Raw genomic sequence first — 23,587 nt, 5'->3', positions numbered from 1 at the left:
TGTGTATCGTCAGTAAGGGAGTTCCTCATGTGTGTTAATATTATTATTTATTTAAGTGAAACCAATAAAATTCACATGAATGATGTTTTATAATTGATAAGGCAAGACTAGTAATAAACAGCTTGCATCTGCCACCAAACCTTTGTTATGCTTAAATGGATTCTGTTTTTTGTGGGATACTAACACAGAATACAATGTAATATAAAACAGGTTCATCAAATTCATCAGCATGTAATTCATCCAGCTTAAGCACCCATTGCATAACTGAAAGAGTATTATCCAAAAAAAGTATCATATACAGTGGAACCCCCATCTAAGTTCCTCAATTTAAGATTTTCCCTCATTTAATGCTCAATTTCAATGGTATCAGTGTTAAATTTCTTCCATTTATAATTGTTCTCAGTTGTGTTCAAATTCTTGCTCCCCAAAGTAACCTATTTAATGTTCTGTTTCTTTGGGGAACAGTGGTTTTGAACACTATACTGATTGAAAATTTTAAATAAGGCTTTCACTGTATGTCCATAATTTGTCCATTCTCTTCTGTATTAGTGGTTTCCATCACAAAATTCCACCAAATTCATTCAGTCATAGCTAGAGTGTTACATGCATGCATATGAATGTAATGAAGTTCACAGGTACCATCACACTTTTTTAAAGATGCCTGCATGTCTAAAATATTTTATGTATATCCACAAGCCTTCCGTTTACAGGTTGTGAATAAAATCCACTGAACTTCCAGTCTTCTATAGCCATCAACTGAAATTTATTACTGTAATGTTCTTTCTCAGTTTAAAAGATTGCCTTATTCCAACCATAAGCCTTGTCTGACATAAGTTATGCTATATCATGCTTTGTTATCTTACATAAAAATAAAACCCTGGATAAAATTATAAAAAATAAAGCCTGAGTTGCAATAATACATGGATAATATACATTCAGAGATAAGAAGTGTCTTTATCATATCATGGTAAACAAGATGCAGCTGCTGTCAATCTTTATTGTCATAAACGTGATTATGTCAGAATATCCATTAACTTGAGTCCTCAACATTTTAACTTCTTCACCAGCTTCTCATACAATGGTATTCTTGAGTTTACCAATGCCTTCAATTTCACTCTCAATTACATCTCCTGGCTGAAACAGAATATATACAAATTTACTGTAAAAATGTGCTCTTTTAATGAGAGAAAGAGAAGATTAATAAACTTAAGTTCTTCAGAGATGAAAAGAGTTTGTTTCTAGAATGGGGTAACCTACAAGAGAGTCTCTGCTACTACCACTGGTATGATGATGAGCTCATGGCTATCAGTATGAATTTACAGCTTGATGTGGTCTCTGACCCATTAGTGGGGACTCATAATCCTCACTTAACTGAACAAGTACAGAAACATGAATAATTTGCACTGCATCTGGCTATTCTCAGACCTGGCACAGAAGTCCAGAGCCTTAGCATTAGACTACCGTGTCCAACCAGAGAGACATTAATGTAGTCACTGCCAGTCTCATCACCTAAGGGGTGAAATTTACCAGATGCCTGTGTGTATCCCATCAAGTGACAGCCAGTCACCAGTGTGTATGTAAGCATAATTTTCTCCTACAGATGCCACTCAAATGCAACAGAAAAAACTTTTAATTTTTTTTTAATGCTAGTGGGGTGGGACTAAGTCCCTTGTACTGCAGCCACTTCTCGCCTATTGTACTAGCCCCAGATGATAGATGAGGGTGATTGTGGAGCAATTGGTGGAATGAAGATTGGCAGGGGAAACCGAAGTACTCTGAGAAAACCTGCCCCAGCGCCACTTTGTCTACCACAAATCCCACTTGACCAGACCGCCATGATGGGAAGCCAGCAACTAACCGCTTGAGCTATGGCATGGCCAGGACTTTTAATGTTACTTGTCAGGCTTCAAAGACTCAAAACATACAGTGACTCTTGCTTTCTGTTCACTTTCACATCCATTTCAAATGCAATAAGTTCAAAATTAAATTTTCATGGTCAGCAGGTAAAATCCCAGTACAGGGGCATGGCAGAAAATGCACTGATGTAGGTAAGAAGAGCCAAGATTGGAAGGAGGAGACAGCGAGGAAGACATGCACGTGCATCCACTCATCTGCCATGAAGTACATCCCAAATTAGAAAAATACATTAAAAGTGCCAGCTTCCATTCTTAGACACAGAGTATGTTTTAACACCTGCAGGGACAAAGAAGTTGATAATGCTGCTGGTGTTTAATTTCTCCAGCTGAGAAATTGCAGCATGTCCAAAACGCTCAGCGGTTTTCACTTCCCGTTTTCCATTTTATGTACTTTCACGTATTTATGCATGTATCTCTGTTGGGGCCACGCCATAGCTCAAGCGGTTGGTTGCTGGCTTCCTACCGTGGTGGCCCAGGTTTGATCACAGGTCTGGTTAAGTGAATTTGTGGTGGACAAAGTGGCGCTGGGGCAGGTTTTCTCCGAGTACTTCAGTTTCCCCTGCCAATCTTCATTCCACCAAATTTTCCATCATCATAATCACCCAGGGCAGGTACAATAGGCCAATCAGTGGCCGCCATGTCGAGTGGACCCAGTTGGACTCCACCCCCCCACCAAGCAAATTTAAAAAAAAAATGTATATCTGTTTGCAGTAGATTTTCTCAATTTACAAATCATTTCCTGCTCTACAACTATACATTACAATCCAAAAGAGCAAATGTGATGTAAATACAATTTCAAAATTTGGATCTTGTATCCAGTAAACGACATGGTATTTCCAATGCCAAGATCATCAGTTTAAGGTGACTGGCATACTACTGCTGTCTATTCTTGGAACCATATAAAACCAAACATTTCACTGTATTACTGCATATACTGGTAATAATTCACACGTTTATAATAAAATATATATCCTCAATACCTTGAGGAATTCCTGAGGATTCCGGAACACTCCAACACCTGCTGGTGTTCCAGTCAGTATCACATCACCTGGCAGTAGTGTGCAGCAACTTAAAACAGAAAAAAAAACTCTGTATTTCTTTCATAATTTTGTATCAAGGGTCAAAAAATGATATCAGCATATATTTCCATGCAACAACCAAAAATCCATCAGTTATTTCATCTTGCTCTGCCTCTTCTGAATGGCAGAGTTAATAGAAACATTGTAAAGTCAAAGATGCTTGATGTAGTAAAAACAGTACAAGAAAACTAAACTTTACTGGCTATGCAGTGGCCTATTGTAAAAGTGCATGCACATGGTCCAGCAGCTCAGATGTTTCATTTTTCCAATACTATTACGTCAAATAAAGATCTGGCTACTGATCTCACACTACTGGGGGATTTAAATCCATAAATAAGTGCACCAAGGTTCATAATATGGAAGATGTTGGGGGCTGAAAGGCAGGTTAACACTTCAGGATGGTCCCAGACAAACGAAAAACTTGTCTTGAGAACATTTTTGCACGAACAGTACAAAGCAATGAAGTAGATTTGAATGTAATCACAGGTCACTGGAGATAAAATAATAAAATGTGATTTTCTGAAAAATATGTCAAAGAGTAAATTCAACAGAGACAAACTAGAGTAGTAACAATTTAACAGGTACTACAAGTGTGTAGCGATTTTTTTGCCATGTAACACAAAAGTTTATAAAATACCAGGGACATTAAATTATCCAAAATTGGAAATATCCAACTTGTAAACAACTATTTTTAAAGTAAAGTGGACCCTGTTCCTAAGCACCGCAACTTAAAGGCATATATAGGATGCGGAGCTAAAGCTCTATGGATGCCAGACTATACAATAGATGCAGCAGATGAAAGTTAATGGTCAGCTTCACACTCTGGCTGGGTTAACCTCAGGGAATAGCCTCAAAAGACTGGGTAGGCCCAGAGCCAATGTGGAAGAGATGGCAGAAGATAAAATTTCATTCTCTGCTGGGTACTGAAATGTGGTCCTGCAGTCTGTAGCCAGTCATTTTATCATCCATGTTATCTGGCCCATTTAATTGTTTTAAACAAATCATGATCCACTCAGTTACCATCACCTCCAAACTTACTGTGACAAGAAAGAGACAATGTAGTCAATCTTATGGATCAGCTCATTGGTGTTGCTTTCCTGTTTCAATACCCCATTCACTTTACAGCATATGGGCAAGGCATAGGGATCTGCCACTACTTCCTTCAACACAACAGATGGACCAAGAGGACAAGAACCATCCATACTCTTCCCAAGGAGCCACTGTCCACCATTTCGGCTCTTCTTCTGCCAGTCCCGGGCTGTTATATCTTGAGCCACAGTAAACCCGAACACATGATCCATTGCATCTGTTGGGCGAACAGCATGCGCACGTTTACCAATAACAACAGCCAACTCAACTTCCCAATCAAGTTCCTGAAAAAAAGAAAATAATTTTCAGTTTTGGGCATTCTACACACATAATTGTAGTACACCAGCTTTTCAGCACAGTGTGTCTACCTGACATTATCATCTGTAAAGCTCTCAACAGCATTCTTTGCAAGATCTGAGTTAACTTCCCTAGAATTAAAGCACCTGGAGCATGAAACTGACCACTCTAACCACTTCCTCCATCTAGTGCTACGATAAATAATGTGTCCAGGTTTGCTTTGACTCACTTTGTATGCCTTCATGTCATGTTCATACTCCTTTCATCATGACAATTAGTAAATCTTACAGTGGAATAGATGCTACTGAATATTATGGACATAAATCACTATACCGAGGTTATGGAAAAAAATCCCAAGGGTGATGGTGATACTGACACTAAAGGTTTCCCACTCTCAGCCTACTACTGTACTCCCTTTCAGGCCCTTCTGGTCTATGTCAACCAGTCCAAAGCACTTGTTACTAATAACTATGATCACATGGTTTAAGCACAATAGACCACTGTAGGTCGCAGTGCAAGGGCCAAGAAGGCCCATCCCTTATACATTATACATACATCACCATGTTGATGCCAAGTCTCCAAATCAAAAATCATTCTCCTCTTCGTGTAAGGAAATAAAGTACGGTGTTCCTCAGGGTTCAGTTCTGGGACCTCTTTTGTTTTTAATGTTTATAAACGATTTGCCTAAGGCTGTTCATGAAGCGAAAGTTGTTTTATTTGCAGATGACACCAATATACTAATTATTGACAAAAATCTTAAATCTTTAAATGATAAAACTATAGTATTTATGCATTAATTAGAAAATTGGTTCGCGGTAAATCATCTTATTATTAATACTGAAAAGACAAAAGCACTCTTTTTTCAGGGACGTGGGCCCCGTCAAATTGAAAAACCGGAACTTTATTTGAATAATAAGAAAATAACACACACAGCTAATTTAAAATTTTTAGGTATATATATTACAGAGAATTTAAGTTGGTCCTCTCACATTCACCATTTAGTTCAAAAATTAAACAAAACCATCTATCTTATCAAATCCTTACGAGATTTGGTCTTCCAATTTTGAGAAGTGTGTATTTTGCGAAATTTGAATCTTTATTGAGATATGGTATTATTTTTTGGGGCTGTGGTCAAAAGGACATTCAAACTGTATTTAAAATCCAAAAAAAATGTTTAAGACTGATCAAAAGAGTCAATAACAGGATATCGTGTAGAGAATTTTTTGGTGAATTTAAAATTTTAACCTTAACTTCATTGTATATCTTTGAGACGTTGTGTTTTTTAAGGAAAAATAGGATATATAACATCTCGTATTCAGATGTGCACGGTTATAACACAGTACATAAGCAGAATTTGTATGTCCAACCATGTAACACCTAATGTTGTAAAAGGAGTGTGATTAACATGAGAATAAGATTGTATAATAACTTGCCCTCTCAAAAAAGAAGTATTCAAGAGTTCAAGGTTTTTAAGCATCAATTAAAGGATTACTTGTTGTGCAAAGCTTTTTATTCCCTTCAAGAATATTTTTACAAGAATTAGCTTAATAATAGAACAAAGATACTTAGGTAATTTATTTTAGCTACTGCATGTAATTTATAGTTTAGCTTTTGTTGCCTTATTATACTCATCCACTGTTTTATCATATTTAAAGGACTTATTATGTTATTTTTCTATGGATTTTTATATTATTAGTCATTTGATGTGATGTTTAATCTCATATATTTTTTTTAAAAACTGACTTGTCCAATTGTACATAATGTAACAGTTATGGATGTTAAATAAATCAATCAATCAATCAATCAATCACATGGTTATCATAACCGAAATTTGTGTGGCCTGAAGAGAAAAACAGTGCTGCAGGAGGAAGCAAACTCTATATATAGAGTTGTGAAGATGGTAAATTCATGGGACCCCTTTCTGTAAGTTCTGTATTTTCTTATTTCATTGCTAGTGGGGTGGGACTAAGTTCCTTGTACTATGGCCACTTCTGGCCTATGGTACCAGCCCCAGATGATAGGTGAGGGTGATCGTGGAGCAATTGATGGAATGAAGATTGACAGGGGAAACCGAAGTACTCGGAGAAAACCTGCCCCAGCGCCACCTTGTCCACCACAAATCCCATTTGACCAGACCCGGGATCGAACCCAGACCACCGAGGTGGGAAGCCAGCGACTAACCGCTTGAGCTATGGCGCGGCCTCATAAGTTCTGTAAATCTTAACTTATAATACTGACTACAGATTTAAGTATATGAAGTAAGGTATGCAAATTCTTTTCAGAACTTCCTGTTATGACATAACTTGTCAGTCCCTGAATAGCTAGCATCAATACGCATGGCAGCAGGATCTGTTGGTTAAAAGGATAAAACATTACAAGTGCAAATGTTGTTACAGTGTTAATGTTATGTGTACTTAGCAAGTTTCAGGACTGTGAGATGCCATTTATGTCATCACTTTCACTGCATGTAAGGAAGTGAATAGGAGATAAAAGTCCTACTGTACTTGTATAAAAAAGAAAGAAAAAAAAGGGAAGAAAAGAAAGAAATGAAAACTAATCTCACTACTAGTATCAAATTTCCTTCCTCTGAACTATTTTGAATAATGCAAACTACAAGAATCTAGTACATACAGCAACCAATTCATTAACACTCTGTATCATACAAAAAAAAAACATTCTGTGTTCATGTGCCATATGTTAAACAATGTTTATATAATGTAATGCGCTGTTGAAGCAGACTATATTAGATCGTTAGTAGGCAGCTGAGATTTCAACAACGTTATAAAAAACTGTTTGGACTGTGAGGTATATTTAAACTGAGAGAGAATGAGAAGGACAAGGCTGTGGTATCAAAACAAGTTAAAAATTTCTTCCTTTCTCTATGCTGTTCTGGTGATGTAAGCAGAGGAAATATGGATCCTGCAACTATAGGTAGACAGTACTTTTTTTCACTTATATCTGAGTTTTCATATCAAACTGCAGCTATAACTGATTATTTATCGGATCAGTAGTAAGATGTATGTATATTTAAACTTATCCCTATGCATAAATGCCATGACATGAAAGAGAATAAGGACCACCAAGATAAAGCTCTGCACATCCTAGGCCTTAGCACCAGTTAAATCAATGTTCAGTTTCACTTTCCAGCTGTTTTTCCCTTACAAAGGGGGCCTTGGTACTTACGAAAACAAGGCTTGGTAGTCTCCTCAACCAGTACAGATATGGTGAGTATGAGGAAAACCTCTATCCCTGCCATGAATCAAACTCTGATCATCTAGCTTGTAGCTGGTTGCTTTTCTGACTGAAATACCCCAACTTACTGAGATAATAGAGGGAGGGGGGGCACAGTTTTGAGTTTGAGGACTAGGGAAAATTTAAACATCTATGAAATCGGGAGCACAGAAAGTATATGTCTAGAATGCATCCATACATTTACTGTTATTTCTATAATTTTTCAATACACAGAATATTTTCATGAGGCAGTCAACTTCTGTGTGGGCAGTAGCTGGTCTGCAGTTTGTAGTTTGTCCATTTAAGCAAAACAGTCTTGGATGCAGCAGCATATGAAGGATTCACTTCAGGAATGGTGAGATGGTGCACTGTTTAACAAATGATTTACATGAATGTAATTTCCTTACAAAGAAATACTACAAATTATCTATGTTACTGGCATAAAACTTATTACTTCATTGCCAAATATGTCTTTCATATGATGTTTCAAAAAGCAGTTTTTATGTGAATTCAGTCAATTCTGATGATTCCTGAACACATAAGCCCTCTCTACACAAAACACAGCCCTTATACAACTTATATCCTGAATCACTGGCTTATTCAGTCTTTCTTGATAAATGCTTAATATACATTTTATTTACAATTACAGGGAAAACTGTCTGCTCCCCCATACACCTTCATGGTGTAGTACTTAGTTAAGTGTAGGGGCAACTTTACCTTTACAGGTAAAACTGGTGCAAGATATTTCAAAATCACTTAACTTGAATTACCAACCCCTCTATCAGTCTTATTAAACAGCTTGATAATTCCAAGAATATTACTGAGGAATACCAAGAGATAAATAACAAACTATAATGTTCTTAAGACATAAAGTACTAAGAACTTTAACCTTAAAATGATGGATAAAATGAATATAACCTCATGACCCTCTACTCTATTATTTCCCAAACACTATTCTGAAAAATTTCTTACAAAAAAGAGCCCTTTATTCAGTTACTTTATGATGCTGTAACACATTACGTAACATCAAATGAGACATGACAGGTTCATTATAATGATCTGTGAGGGAGGAACTTGGAGCAAAAAATCAGTTATAGCCTATTTTAAGATGGTGTTCTGGAATTTTCTGGAGATGCTGAGGCGTACTATGAATAACTTTCATCAGGATATATGGTTCTGGGCCAGAATTTAAAATGCATACCTCGCAAAAGCAAGTTTAGACAACTGACGCAAATGTGCAGCTAAAAGACGTCAACCAATATCGTCTGCAGTTTTATATTGGACAGTGAGGGTACTTTCTGAAAATACCTCAGACAGACCTCAACATTGCTTGACAAAATGCCAAACTTTTTCTCATTCAGCACATCATTAGTCCCACAGACCTGTTCCAGTCACCCCAGTCTACCTATTCATTTCAACTTCATTATTATTTTTACAGTATGTTTTTCTTCCTCTTCAATGCCTATTTTCTTACTCCACAGTTTTCAGTATATTTTAATTCTTGTGCCTTCAATTCTATCTTGTTATTTTTCCCTATTTTGACCAATAATTTTTGGAAATGAGATGATGAAATTCAACTTATTATGTGAGTCACAAACCTGAGGCATGCCTATTAAAATCATTCCATCCATCCACATTCATGATGCAACCTGAGAACTGGTGAATGGATTTTCATGATATTTAATATGGGGAAGTTTTATTAATATATGTCAAAATATTGCAATTATTGTTGAAATCATATAACAATAACAGATGCTTCACATGAAGACCTACATTTATCTCAAAGATAACTCCTTAAATATATAGCTATGAACGTTTTGGGGGGGAAAAAAAACGTGAAGACAGATGAAATGCCAATTTTATGCCCAATATAAATTTTCCACAGACCTTACAGGTTTTGAGGTAACTGGAGAAGAACTGTAATGCTACATATTAATTTGACAAATAGTACAAATGAATGGATGTATAAGGGGTGGGCCTCCTTGGCCCTTGCACCGCGACCACACTGATCTATTGTGCCTCCCCTTCTGATTATGCCCTCAACAATCATGCGCTTCGAATGAAGCGTAGGATTTTGTACATGTGGACATAGAAATAGTCACTTGGTTCCATAAAATATTGACCCCAAGTGGTGCAATCTTAAATAAGCTGAGGCCTCACATTCACGCAGGATATGTGTGGCTGTTTTGTTTTCTTCTTGACGCCTCTCACAAGTTGGACTGTTACCTAGTCCCAATTTGTAGATGTGTCATTTGAAGTGACAGTGTCCTGTAAGTAGTCCTACCAACCATCGTAGCTGGTTCCTGTTTAACTTCGACAGTTCCTTCGCTCTTTTAGTAGAGGGTCCTCGTATGAGTCCCTTTGCTTGCCTGAGTCCAGTTAAGGATTCCCAGTATTTCTTGTGCTTCATATTTGACCAGTCCCTGATTGTCTTTCTGGCAACTCCTATAGAGATGTCACAGGCTGGTTCAGGTCCTATGAACGAATGTTCAGCTCCAATCTTGGCCAATTGGTCTGCTATTTCGTTTCCAGCAATACCCTCATGCCCCGGCACCCATATCAGTTGTACCCTGTTATGTTTGGCCAGTTCCATGAGAGTTTGGTGGCAAGCCCAGACAAATTTTGAGCTGATCTGGTGTTTGTCAAGCGCTTTAAGTGCAGCTTGTCTGTCAGACAGAATGTAGATGTTCCTGTTTCTGTAGTTCCTTTCTAGATTCTCCGCAATACACGCCTTAATGGCATATACTTCTACCTGGAATTTGACAACTAGTATGTTCAACAATCAATAATGGTCTTCCATACAGGCATATGCAAGACTCCAAAATAATCAAGAATGGTTTTCTAAGCACACACATAATCTCTTATTTTTTATAATACCTACATCCTCCCATGTGAGTTTATAGGTCTAAATGAATACAAATACATATGTAATTAAAATATAATTTTAAAATTTAAATACTTTATTCTGCTTATTATAATAAACGTTCAAAATACTTGAGGTTATCACAATAACTACTCAAGCATGGACTGAATCTATCATAGGGTCAAGGATAAATAAATGTATTTTATATATCGTTCTGTTGGAAGGGTCTGTGTGGAGCTGTGGTTCCATGCATTCTTAACCGCAGCAATTGGTGGAGGTGAGTGGTAAGTTTCATGCTCCAGCCGCTTTATCCCAAGGGAAAGAACAGCAGTATCCAATGGACCAGAGTCCAAATGGGCCTCTGAGCTGGTATGGATGCTGTGGAGAACAGAAAAATATCTGCTCCTACCCTAAATCAAACCCCGATTTCCTGGTCATCCACCCCATAGCATAGTCACTATACTTACAGAGCAATCCTGATTCAAAGGATCTATAGTAAAAGTAAAGTAAAGTAAAGTCATCCCTTAACAGGCCATAGAGGCCCATAGGGTTCTTAGAAATCAAGGCTCCCACATTTTCTAGACAATCAGCTCACAGATGGTGGTGAGGTTGTTAGCCTTATGTGCTGACCGCCCTTTACCCCCAGAAATATTCCTGGTACTCATTTCTGATAGAGGCTGAGTCGACCCCAGGGCCAAAGTGTGGCTGGAAGGATTAGGTCAACTTAAAAAATTCAATGACCTCATCAGGGATCGAACCCACGACTTTTGGCTTGTGGCATAGTGCCTCAACCAACTACACTACTGCATGCCCCAATGGATCTATAGTACCAACATAAAATTAGATTCTGAAATACACCAGTACTCTCCAATCTCATTTCTTTCCTATTTCCCATATCTACAATTGAGATTATTATGTAAGTCACTTTTATATCGCTTGCTAGTAAACAGGCTTCCATAACTGATACAGTTTTATGCATAGTAACTTCCACTGGAAATATAAAAGGCAATATTCTTGTTCCTTATCACCTCAAACAGAACACAACCGAATCAACAATCTGTTGTGGACCAAGTCCAGACAGAATATCTGAACAATGTTTACCATATATTTGCTATTTTTTCATGCTTTCTGCCTTTGTATCATGCCTTTCAATCATATGCTACTGCAACAGGAAAACAAGTTCAGGACAAAAGCACAAGTTGTTCAAGGATGTTTAGCAACTGAATGACCTCATTTCATGTTGTGCAAGAAACTCATATAGGCCTGACTGTACCCTGACATTGAACTGTCAAGTTATAACAACAAATGCCCTTGACATACTGCCATTCAAATGCAAGTGATTACATAATTGCGTAAGATAAGAGAAGCAGTTATAAATCAGGGTAAATACCTATATGAAATTAAAGAATTAACAACATAAATAATGTACAAATCTAATTTGAATTTAATGATGATTTGGGTATCTTTTTGCTCCGATCATCACCACCATTTACATCAGCATTAGCTAACTACCTACATGGTGCACAGGATCTTTCTTGGCAAACTGACAGTTGCTCAGCTGGTAAAGATATTCCCTGCCTTTTATGGTATCCCACGTTTCATTACTGTGTTTGCAATATTCTGATATTGTACCTTAATAAGGGTCAGTTTTTTGTTGTTATATCATTACACGATAAATATTACTACTACTACTACTATAACAAGGAAATTGGATTGAAAATATATATCAAAACTAGCAATCCATCAAAGTGTAGTAATCTTCTCTTTTACTTCATAGTCAAAATGTCCCTAACTGAAGAATAGCTACTATCCTAACATGCATCTTTCACAGTCCCTGCTCATGCATAATCATACCACCATTCTTTATTCAGCACTATATAACCCCACACAGTTGACAACACTTTAATTTGTGTTGTGCTTTTAGGGGGGAAAAAGTATTTCAATTATATATTTCTTTGGTTAAATTATATTTCTTATTTTTTAGGAACCATAAGTATTTTGCATGAATTTCCTAATGATGATGAGAGACGTTTTCCCCAACAGTTAAATAACAAACATATTAAGAACTCTTACAGTAATTTAATTTATTTGATCACAACCCTTCTTGAAATGCTGATGGCCCCTCAGCTAGTTAAGTCCCTGACTTTTATGGAACCCAAAGATTCAGTGCCATGTTCACAAAAACTTACCATTTGTCCCAAAGCCAGATGAATCCAGTTCACTTCCTATCATATTATTCCTCCCAGATCCAGTCTAATACTATCCTCCTATCTATGCCCTCATCTTTGGTGAGGTCTCTTCATTTCAGGTTTTCCAACAAGAAATTTGTATGCATTTCCCACATCTCCCATGTGTGTTATATGCCCTGCCTAGTTCATTGTCCTTGAACAGATCACTGTAATGGTATCTGGTAAAAAGCAAGTTTGCCTGGAACAGTCCAACAAGCAAAATAATCTAACCTAGTTTTAACCAGATATTTCCAAAATAAGTGTCCTTAGTGTTGATATTTGTGTGATAGCACTGGGAAAAGAAACACAAACTTCAAATCAGTATGTAGGGTTCTAGCCAGGCAAAATAAATTAATTATAATATGCAATAAAGCCATTTTAATTATGAGGCTGTTTTGACTTAGAAATATGTAACCACAGCTTAGAGACAAATAAAATACTATTAAAGCATCTTATGTAACAAAGCATACTGCCTGAATTATTACGCTTCTATTCAGGGGATTCAAAAGGTCCTTTGGAGAAACCTCTTACACTTTCACTATGCCGCTAACTAACTAGCTTCACGGAGCCGAGCCCTTCTTGAGAAGCTGCCAGTTGTGCAGGTACTCAAGAACTTCCCAAAATTTTGTGGAACCTGAAGGTTCATTATTGTGTTCACCAGAGCCGTCTACTGGTACCTATCCTGAGCCTGATCAATCCAGTCCATACCACCCTATTCTATCTCTATAAAATCCATTTTAATATTATCCAACCACCCAACCAACCTCCTGTCATTTTATCTCTCTTCAGTTCAAATATTCTATTCAGCACCCTGTTCTCAAACATCCTTTATGTACCTCCCTTAATGTCAGAGGCCAAGTTTCACACCCATACAGAACCACAGGAAGAATTACAGTTTTCTATATTCTCATTTTTATGTTTTTAGGCACTAGACAAAAAGACAAAGGATTCTAGACAAAATGGTAGCAAGCATCACCCAAATTCAATCTCCTTTTAATTTCCTCCTGAATCAAATTTTGATTTGTTACTGGTGTTCTGAAATATCTCAACTGCACCACATTTTCAAAGCATCTGTTAGCTATCTTTATGTCATGATTTTACCCTGCAGTCTGGTGACTAGACAGCAACATATACTTAGTTTTCTCTGTGTTTACTTCTAGGCCTCCTTACTAGCATCAATTAAAGTTTCTGTGTTTTCTTTATGGAATCTATGTTATCTCATAGTAAATTCACACCATCAGCATAGACCATCAGCTTATATGTCCCATTTAATTTCAGTCCCACCTGGTTTTTCTGGACCTTCCTAAAGGCATATTTTAAAGCAAAGTTGAAAAGCAATGGCGATAAAGCAGCTCTTTATCTCAGACCATTCTGGATGGGAAAATTATCAGACAAATATTTACCTATATGGATTTTACTATATGTTTCATTTAAACATATTTTAATCATCCTAACTATTTTCATGGGTAGCCCAGACTCTATGAGAATATTGTGTAATACTTGCATCCTAAATGAATCATAGGCTTTCTTGAAGTCTATGAATAGCTGACTTTGACTACACCACACATTCCCAAACCCACTATCATGAAACTCACATAAAATAGGTCACTCATCGTGGTCATTCCAAAGTTTACAGTTGAATGCAGTGTTACTGACGATCTGCATTAGTAACTCAATTTATTCCAAGTAAATGTACTATTTCTGATGCAGCACATTACCAGTTTTGTAGCAACCATCACAAATGGCAACAGAATGTAAGAAACAGTCAAACCAAATTCAATGACTCTGTAAGTACTGACATGATTACATAAAAAACATGAGACATTTAGCTGATAAAAAGTTAAAATGGGGACATTTAAGGGTGGCCAATTAAATTAAATGTGTTATTCCAGTCAAAGCAAGTGTACTATCAGTAATTAAGTTGAAAGTATGTACCATGTTCATTTATTGTTTGACAGTGACCTTGTAATGACAGCATATAAAGAGAACTTTAGAAACACAAATGACATTTTGCCAACTGCCTTGAAAAAAATAAAAAGTGCTCCAGAGAAAGGAATGCACATAAAAAGAAACTAAACTCTACCGTTATTCCACAACCCTTAACTCAATTTTCAGTCTTGGTTGGTCTGTCACTGAGAATGTTATCACTGAAGAGGCTTTTACATTACCAAAAAGTAATGCTTAGAAGGGTTTCATAAAAGTATCTGGATCTGAGAGACATGATGTAACAAGGACTGGAGAAAATTACACACTGAGAAGCTTTATAATCTGTACTCTTTATCCAATTATATCTAGGTGATTAAACCAAGGCTACTTTACCACTGGGGAAAGAGCCCCCAGTGCCTGTTAGATAGAAACATTGATGAGTCCCAGAGCCAGTCTGCTCCTGCCAGGAATCGAACCCCAATTCCTCAACCATCCAGCCTGTAGCCCATCCCTATACCAATTAAGTTATCCCAGCTCCAATTTATACATAAAATTTCTTAAGTTTTGATGTAAATTCAAATTCAAATTCAAATGTCTCAGAAGAAAACTTGAATTTTTACCAATATGACAAAATATTTCACAAATTTCAATAAAGCTTATGTAAAGTATGAGTAGAGAATAAATAATTCTGGTACATACATTTTCATAATAAATGTCACAGCATTCTAAGGAATAATTCCATTTTGCTGGATGAGTCACTTGTAACATTCACATTTAAGCCACACTTACAGTCCTCAATTCAAGGATGTATTTAAAGAATGGCTTATAGATTCAGCCCCCCCCCCCCTTCCACACACACACACGTGCACATGCACGCACCCACACACACACACAAAACTGTGTAGGATGATATGAGGGAAAAGTGTTTCCCCTGATGAACTGCTATTAGAAAAAGATTCAGTGAAAAGGGGTAGCATGGTGACTGATTACTAAAACGATTTTAAATGGTATTAAATTTTCAAAATATACCTCTCCCCACAAAAATCGACAATCTACTGTTCTAACAAATGCATAGTGTCAACAGAAACCCTTACCTGTATCTGAATATAAATTTCCCATAATTGTATCTTATCTTGCATGCCATCAATTTATTTGTTAATGGCCCTGACCATCTCCTTATTAAGTTATTAAGTATTTTTATCTCTGGCATGTTGAACACTTTGAATGTTACATCTAAAGATTAGACTATCAAATGAAACCAAAAGTAATGTCAGCACAAATTTCCCAAAGCAGTATCTAATCTACAATATAAGTCATTTACTTCTGGCCTTACTTACACCACTTTAAAAAGTGATGGATTTTAATCTATGGCTATTGGAAAGACTACAATTATTCGAAAAGAATGGCCCCTCCCAACTAAAAAAAATTCAGCTGAAAAATATGCCCCAAATGTTCCACATTTTACAAAAAGTATGGATAACTGTATAAGTTTCAAGAGACATTCACACTGTCTTGTAGAACTAGTAAAGATATCCCTCCATCAACATTCACAAACAGTTTAGTTTGAACCAACAAACAGCTTAGTTCATGCACACACTTGTGTTTACTTTAGCTAATCCACACAAACAGCTGAGTATCTGCTGACAAGGTATATACTTACTTAGAAAATAGTCTGAGTTCATTACCAGTGGCATATGAAATAACTTTTATAAAGATTAATTAAGAAGCAAACTGTGGCAGCTAACCAGGAACTATGGCTATGTGTTTCAGATTTGTCTTCATTACCATATCCAGAAATTCTCTAGGAACCATAATTCCTCCTGTCCAGTAAATACCAAGGGTTCTTCCCCACACACATAAAGACCACAGGGACATGAAGCTGAACACATATCTCCATTTATAGCCAGGGTTAAGAATGTGTGGAGGTTTCCTTTACCACCCACCCACCTACAATTTCATGCCTTGGCCTTTACACATAGAAACTTTGCCAACCTTATCTAATTAAAGATATATGGAATACCTATACAAAATTCTAGTCACAAAACAAGGGAAGAGACCACGTAGGAGATACAGATATAGATGGAAGTATAATATTAAAATTTATATTTAAGAACGCCATTGTGAGGTTGTGGGCCAGATTCATCTGGCTCACAGCAGTATATTGCAAACATGGTAATAACTTCATAATAAGTAAACAAAATCTGAAATTAACGTTGGTATTTTAACATGAGAGGATGAATCTTAACCTTTACAAACCTAAGCAGCAAGTGAAGGAAGAAATTCGGTAGAAAAATAACACAAAATAAGAAATAAAAAATGAAATAGAGAAGAGTTACTACAGAATGAATTAAATAATTTTTACTCAAAATTGATGCTTTAATTTTGTATCTCAGCTTCTATGACACCTGCTGAAACTTATCTTTTTTATTGTGAACATGAAAAGAAGACACCATCTTGCCTAAAATTTAGTGGTACCTCACATGTCTGTAAGAGATGTGTTGCAGTTTGCTTAATGCCTCTTTTCATTGCAAAGCCAACATAAAGAAACATGGATTATAAAGAGGTTTCTTATTAGTTACATTTGTGATTGATGGATGTTTGACTTCTGCATTGGGTCCAGCAATGCAGCTGCTCCACTTCGAGAAGAAGACTGGCTCTTGTGGGAAAGGTCGATTCTGTTCCTCACAGTGACCTCGATAGTTTAGTCCAACACACGCAATTTTGTCCGGAGATGACACAGGCGGCAGTAGGCGAACATCAGACAGAGGAATCAGAGACTTGCCTTCTGCGACTAACCTGGATAAATCAGTTGATTAAACTGTAAAATCTTCGTCCAGAAAATAACTATTTGAATCTAAGAATTTATTTTCTAATTCTCTTCCCATGAGATTGTATTACAACTGAGAATGCTTCCTTCACCAAGCTGCTCATATTAATACTGAGTTCATCTGTAGCTGCACAAGTTCACACATAAAGTAAATGCATAAGGTGAAGGTGGTATCTGGATGTTCTATCTCCTAAAATACTGAACAAATTTTGATTAAATTTCATATTGCTATGACAGTCATCATTATACCTTTACCTTACTAACTCTTTGGAACAAAGTCCTTCTTGAGAAGCTGATAGCAGCTCAGCTGGCCATAGAAATCCCGAATTTTCAAGGGACTCTAAGATTCATTACTATGGTCAAAAGAGCACATTATTGAAACCTTTTGACAACAAACTGAATCCAGTCCACACATTCATTCATTCCAGGAACCATCTTAATATTATCCTCCCATCTATAACCAGATTTTCCAAGCGGTTTCTTTCCACCAAACAACAAAACAAACTCTGTAGTTTTAGTCTGCAAGTGAACAATATCAACCGAGCGACCGCCGCTTGTCGGCGAAGTTAGTGCCAACTTTAGCGGATAGAGAGTGTCGCGTGATCAGCGCAACGAATCCCCACTGCCGTTAATTTCGGTTTTCTAGACTGGAAGGTCTCTTCCCATCACAATTTAAAATTCTATATGCATCTCTCATCACAAATAAGCATGTCACATTCTTCTAAATTTCATCTCCATAACAATATCTGATAAGGAGTACACAAATTATCGAACTCCTTATTACACAGTTTTATTCATCCTCCTGTTACTTGCTGTTAGTTCAAAATACTCTCCTCTGTATTCTGCTTTCAAACACCTTCAATTCATTTTCTTCCCTTAGAATGAAGTTTTGAATATTTGAACCTTCAGGATTTTAGATACGTGGGAAGATAAACAACTCTCATCACAATGGAGACAAGCATTCCCTGACTTTATTCTGCTTCTAATTTTGCTGCAATTACATTAATCTCAAATCAAACTGTACTCAGATACTCAAAAATACTCCTCATATAAAACTTTAGTATGCAACATTATAATACAGATCTCATTAATACTGTAACTTTCAAAATATTTTCATATGGTTTTGTGAGGTATATACCACAAAAGCATAAGAAAAAATTATTTATGCTTCTGTTTGGTACAATATTTGTACTGCTATTTAGTTATGTCAACAATACAATTGATGAGTGTATGCACTGCAGTAAACTTACTCCCTAATGTTTTTAACATCTAGCCAATGAATGTTAGGCTAAGGACATATACAAATTAGAGTACACTTTTTCACTTTTAACCTCACAAGCTCTGCAAACTATTCCTATTTGTTAAGTTCAGTACAAATATATAGTTATATATATATATATATATAGTTATAGTTATATATAGTTATAGTTATATATATATAGTTTTATGAATGTTTTATGGTTAATGCTGATTATAATGATTGTCTTCCCGGTCTTCAAGCTAATATAATTCTTTCAGAGTCTGCAGAATTTTGCCATTATGAATGCCTCATCCTGCTGGGTGCTGGTCTCTAGTACCATTCATACTAACAAGCAATGAGGATAATATCAGCAAGATTAGCTATCACAAAATTATCCTACAATACATGCTTTCAAACCAAGGTTAACCTACTGTATCATATGGCAGACATGGAGTGCCACATACCTAGTACAGTGAATTTCAATTATACTAAGGGAATAACAGGCATTACTGCATTAAAATATAATTCAAAGATAGGCAAAGAATAGTTTTCAGTACAAGTATATTCAAAGTCGTTTTGACAAATCATACTATGCACAACCTGCATATTCACATCTGTTCATCACAAACATTATATATGAACAGACACTGCAAACTTCTTAAAACCAGCAACCTTTCAACAAAAATTCCAACCCTGCAGTAAGCAGTAATTATATTTCTGCAGCACACTTTTTTTATTGCTAGTGGGGTGGGACCAAGTCCCTTGTACTGCGGCCACTTCTGGCCTATTGTACCAGCCCCAGATGACAGGTGAGGGTGATTGTGGAGCAATTGGTGGAATGAAGATTGCGCAGGGGAAACCGAAGTACTCGGAGAAAACCTGCCCCAGCACCACTTTGTCCACCAGAAATCCCACTTGATCAGACCCGGGATTGAACCTGGGCCATCACGGTGGGAAGCCAGCGACTAACCACTCGAGCTATGGTGCGGCCTTTGCAGCAGCCACTTAGTGACCAACGAACTGTTTCTTCACAACAGAAATTACATTTTATAAGATTTGAGGCTTTCACGGCGGCGACATACACCACATATACATGGTGCCAAATCCCAGACGACTGCTTTCTTTACATTTTATAACTTTAAGGAAAGAGATGGCTGAAATAACAGGGAACTGGAGAAAACCACATAATGAGGGGCTTGATAATCTGTACCCCTTGTCAAATATGATTAGAAAGAAAGTATGAAATAGGCAGGGCATGTAGCATGAGTGGTAGAGAAATGCATACAAAATTTTGGGAGGAAAACCTGAAGGAAAAAGGTCCACTTGGAAGACCTGTACCTAGATGGGAGCATAACAATAAAATGTATCTTAAAGAAAAAGGATGGGAGGATATGGATTGGATTTATGTGGCTAATGACAGGGACCAGTGGTATGCTCTTGTGATAATAGCAATGAACATTTCTGGTTGCACATAATGCTAGGAATTTCTTGAGTAGCTGAGCAACTACTAGCTTCCCAAGGAATTAGTTACCTTTAAGTAAACAGAAGAATCTTTTAGATTGATTTTTGTCTATGCTTGTGGTTGGAATACTTCATGGAAGGAGACCACTTTGGAGGCAAGGGTACGTACAGGACCATATCAGAATGGATATTGTAGAGATAAGAGTGAGTTGATATGGTCTGGATTCAACTGGCTCACAACTGAGTCCATCAGTGGGCACTTGTAAACATGGTAAACAACGTTAGGACATCACATGAGCAAACTATTAGTCTCAGAATTACTGGGTTTTTGGACTTCGCCCATCATCTGGTATTCTACAAACTACATCAAAACATTACCTCTTACTATTTTTTTTTCTGTGGCGCTACATCCCCAATTTGGGCCTAGGCCTACCTCCATGAAACTCTCCGTTTCACTTCGGTTTACTAGATCTTATACATTCGATAGGACTCCTTGGGCGAGTGATCAGCTCGTCGCAAGGCCTCTACCTGTACAGAGACACAGAAAAACGCACACAAACATCCATGCCCTGAGTGGGATTCGAACCCACAATCCCGGCTTCCGAGTGAGCGAAGACAGTGCATGCCTTAGACCGCTCGGCTACCGTGACCGGCTACCTTTTACTATATACCTGGGTTAAATCTCAGCATAGAGTGGAAGTACTGCCTCTTTATATCTACTGGAGCTCAACTTTCTGTTCAGTGGATACCAGGGACAAAGGCAATAAATGCATGAAGAACACTGACCTCCTCCTAGCATAAAGTCTTCCTTCCTTACACCTTTTAAGCACTCTTCTCATATCCCACAAAGTAAAATTGTCCCTGTGCTCAATTAAGTACATACTGGAGAGTGCAGGTACAGCTGCAAAAGGCACTGGGTAAATGCAAGTGTCAGTTTCATGCCTCAATAACCTTAGTACTGGCAAAGAGGTCCTAGTACCCACTGGATAGAGGGTTCAGTGGCAGGGATTGGAACCTAATTTTGAAAAATGAAACAGAGACGAACACTGGAGAACTTGCAACAGCCTTGTTTTTGTTTTTTTTTTTTTTGGTGGCTTATTTAACACCAATGTCAGTAGCTTGGACTATAAGGGGTTGAATGGTGAGATCATCAGGGAGTACTGATAGAAAGGGACATGGAAGGAAGTGTCCATGGCCTAACTGAGATACTATCCCAGCATTTTCCTGCAGGAAAACCATGAAAACCCTTCAATGGGATAGCTGGTGATGTGAATCAAACTTAGCACCTCTTGAATACAGATGCTACTTCTGTTCCGGTCACTAAAAATACCATCTGAGGCAAATGTGTCTCAAACCCAGGACTGCTTGGGAAACAACCTGCATTCTGATCACATATTTGGGTTGCATTACTGAGTATGAATCATCCTCTAGTGTGATTTACATGACATACCAAAATGGAAAAAAAATTTAAATTCTTGCTCACACCTTATGAACATATTATGAAGATAATTTTTCTTAATATTACACCACTGGACTATTAATAAATCTCTCTTGTACTACCATAACCTAAACACTCCTCAACTTTAGTAGCATAATTTCCCAGAGGACAAATTTCCAGTGAGAGGCCTTGCAGAAAAATTAAGCTAATCACCCTATAACTATACATTAAGCAACCACATTTTCGAGGCACGGGTTTAATTTTGTAACTATTCTTCATAATATAGTATCAGTAGCATTGTCCTTCAAAACATGATTTCAGTCAGCCTCAAGCCTCACAAGGGTTACCTCAAACTGGGTCCTAAAATTGCACACAACAGTTTCAAAGCACAGTGTCATAAAGTGAAAACATAACATCCAATCCTACTTAACATTTTCCGAATTATTAGTTTACGTGGGTACCCCATAAGGCATGCACGGAGTATCTCCTTTTAGTTTAACTTATTCCTAAGCATCCTATACATGACGTATACAAGCAATGCCCTATTATTCAAACCGCTAGTGCAAAAAATGACACGCATAACGTTATATAATACGCGCACTGCTGCTAGCGCGTGCATCTGCTACCATTATAGTTATTTATAAAAAAAAGAATATAACATTGCTGCTCTTACCTCTTAGATTTCTCCAGCATTTCGGGTCCTGCATGTAAAAATTTAACCAAACTATTGGGTATGGACGAATCGACGCCACTGATATCAATTATATCACTGTCTTGTGTCAACTGAACGCCGAGCCTTTGGGGGCCACCATTGGTTCCAGAAAACTGTACAAATCTCATTCTTGAAGAAGAACTAATGGAAAAATTTCTACAGGGAGCGCTTTTCATGAAATATGATGAAGACAAATAATCTTCATTCTGTCTCCCGAAAGGGATATGCGACAATTCGCCTCTTTGCGCTACCCTTGTTGGCAGGTTATCACGCATATTCGTATACAAAAATGAACTATGCCTCTTATTTTCCCGCGAAACCTTCTGTACGATATTTTGTACAAGAAACCTGCATTTTTTCCTTATAGGCATGATGATGCGCTTCAGAATGCCCGCACAAACAAAAGGGGCTACGTCACAAACTGATCCACAATACCCTACTCCTACACTCCGCGCCTCTGCCAGCCAACTGCCTACTTCCCCCTACACGAGCGAGGCCATCAAAAAACACCAGACTGCACAAAACATAACGAAAACTGCCGACTGTGCCCGAAAATTAGGCCTCAGGCCTCAATACAGACACAGCGATTGACGTAATACTAGAAAACAAACGACGATAGTAGGTGGCGGGAATTTTGAAATCGTCTTTTGCATGTACACATTCATTTTTGCAGCAATCTGAACATATATCACGCATCGTCCCGATATAACGACATAATCCGTGAATTAGTGTTTAACTTCGTTCCAAGTAAACGCCAACATGTCTCTACATCTGTAGTCAGAGTATCTCAAATAAATAAGCAAGTGTTGCATGAATGTGGACATAAGTCTAACTCAAACAGAAGCTTTCTGCAGTGTGTGTATACAAGTTGTCTATCTTCATGGTTCTAGTTCGGCTCCAGAACAGAACAAGGAAATTTCAGTTTTGCAAAAATGATGTGTAGAAATACCAATGGAGATATAATTGGAAAAACTGACAACTGAAGTTGACAAAGATGATATCTATACGTAAACTTTAATCATTTCCATAGTCCTTAAAGAAAGGGAGTCTTCCGTGTATCAACTATTGATGTCTAGTCTAATTCACAATTTTGTTAAAAGCTCATACAAACGCCATGCTACTGGCTGTCATTCATTTCTTGCTCTTTATGGATCTCTGTACTTCCAGATAAACCTTGACATAGACTTCTCCCTTTATTCTTTCTATTTCATGATGCAAGATCATCACCCTGGCTGGCCCCGCCATAGATCAAGCGGTTAGTTGCTGGCTTCCCACCGCGG

General features: G+C 37.4%; 1 protein-coding gene across 1 annotated transcript; it reads right to left on the bottom strand.

Annotated features, from left to right (window-relative positions):
• Positions 1-30: 30 nt before the first annotated feature.
• LOC111867125 (fumarylacetoacetate hydrolase domain-containing protein 2) lies at positions 31-22,807 on the bottom strand. Its single transcript, XM_023856661.2, has 5 exons — positions 22,269-22,807; positions 17,209-17,425; positions 4,034-4,368; positions 2,897-2,984; positions 31-1,134 (listed from the first exon to the last, which is right to left on the bottom strand). Exons 1-5 carry the CDS (start codon positions 22,676-22,678, stop codon positions 1,072-1,074), a joined length of 1,113 nt encoding a protein of 370 aa, XP_023712429.1. The 5' UTR covers positions 22,679-22,807; the 3' UTR covers positions 31-1,071.
• Between the last annotated feature and the right edge of the window lie 780 nt (positions 22,808-23,587).

This window comes from Cryptotermes secundus, unplaced genomic scaffold (genome assembly GCF_002891405.2).
Source record: "Cryptotermes secundus unplaced genomic scaffold, Csec_1.0 scaffold381, whole genome shotgun sequence".
Classification (NCBI taxonomy): Eukaryota; Metazoa; Arthropoda; class Insecta; order Blattodea; family Kalotermitidae; genus Cryptotermes; species Cryptotermes secundus.
Note: the sequence above shows the minus strand (reverse complement) of the source record. Positions and strands in the feature narration are given on the sequence as shown.

What these genes read in the sequence shown, in the direction of transcription:
- LOC111867125 (XM_023856661.2), bottom strand. Translation starts at nt 22,678, where the DNA reads ATGCCTATAAGGAAAAAATGCAGGTTTCTTGTACAAAATATCGTACAG. An exon ending in ATGCTGGAGAAATCTAAGAG is followed by an intron (nt 17,426 to 22,268) that starts GTAAGAGCAGCA and finishes TGATTTATCCAG; the next exon opens with GTTAGTCGCAGAAGGCAAGT. An exon ending in AACATCCATCAATCACAAAT is followed by an intron (nt 4,369 to 17,208) that starts GTAACTAATAAG and finishes TCTTTTTTTCAG; the next exon opens with GAACTTGATTGGGAAGTTGA.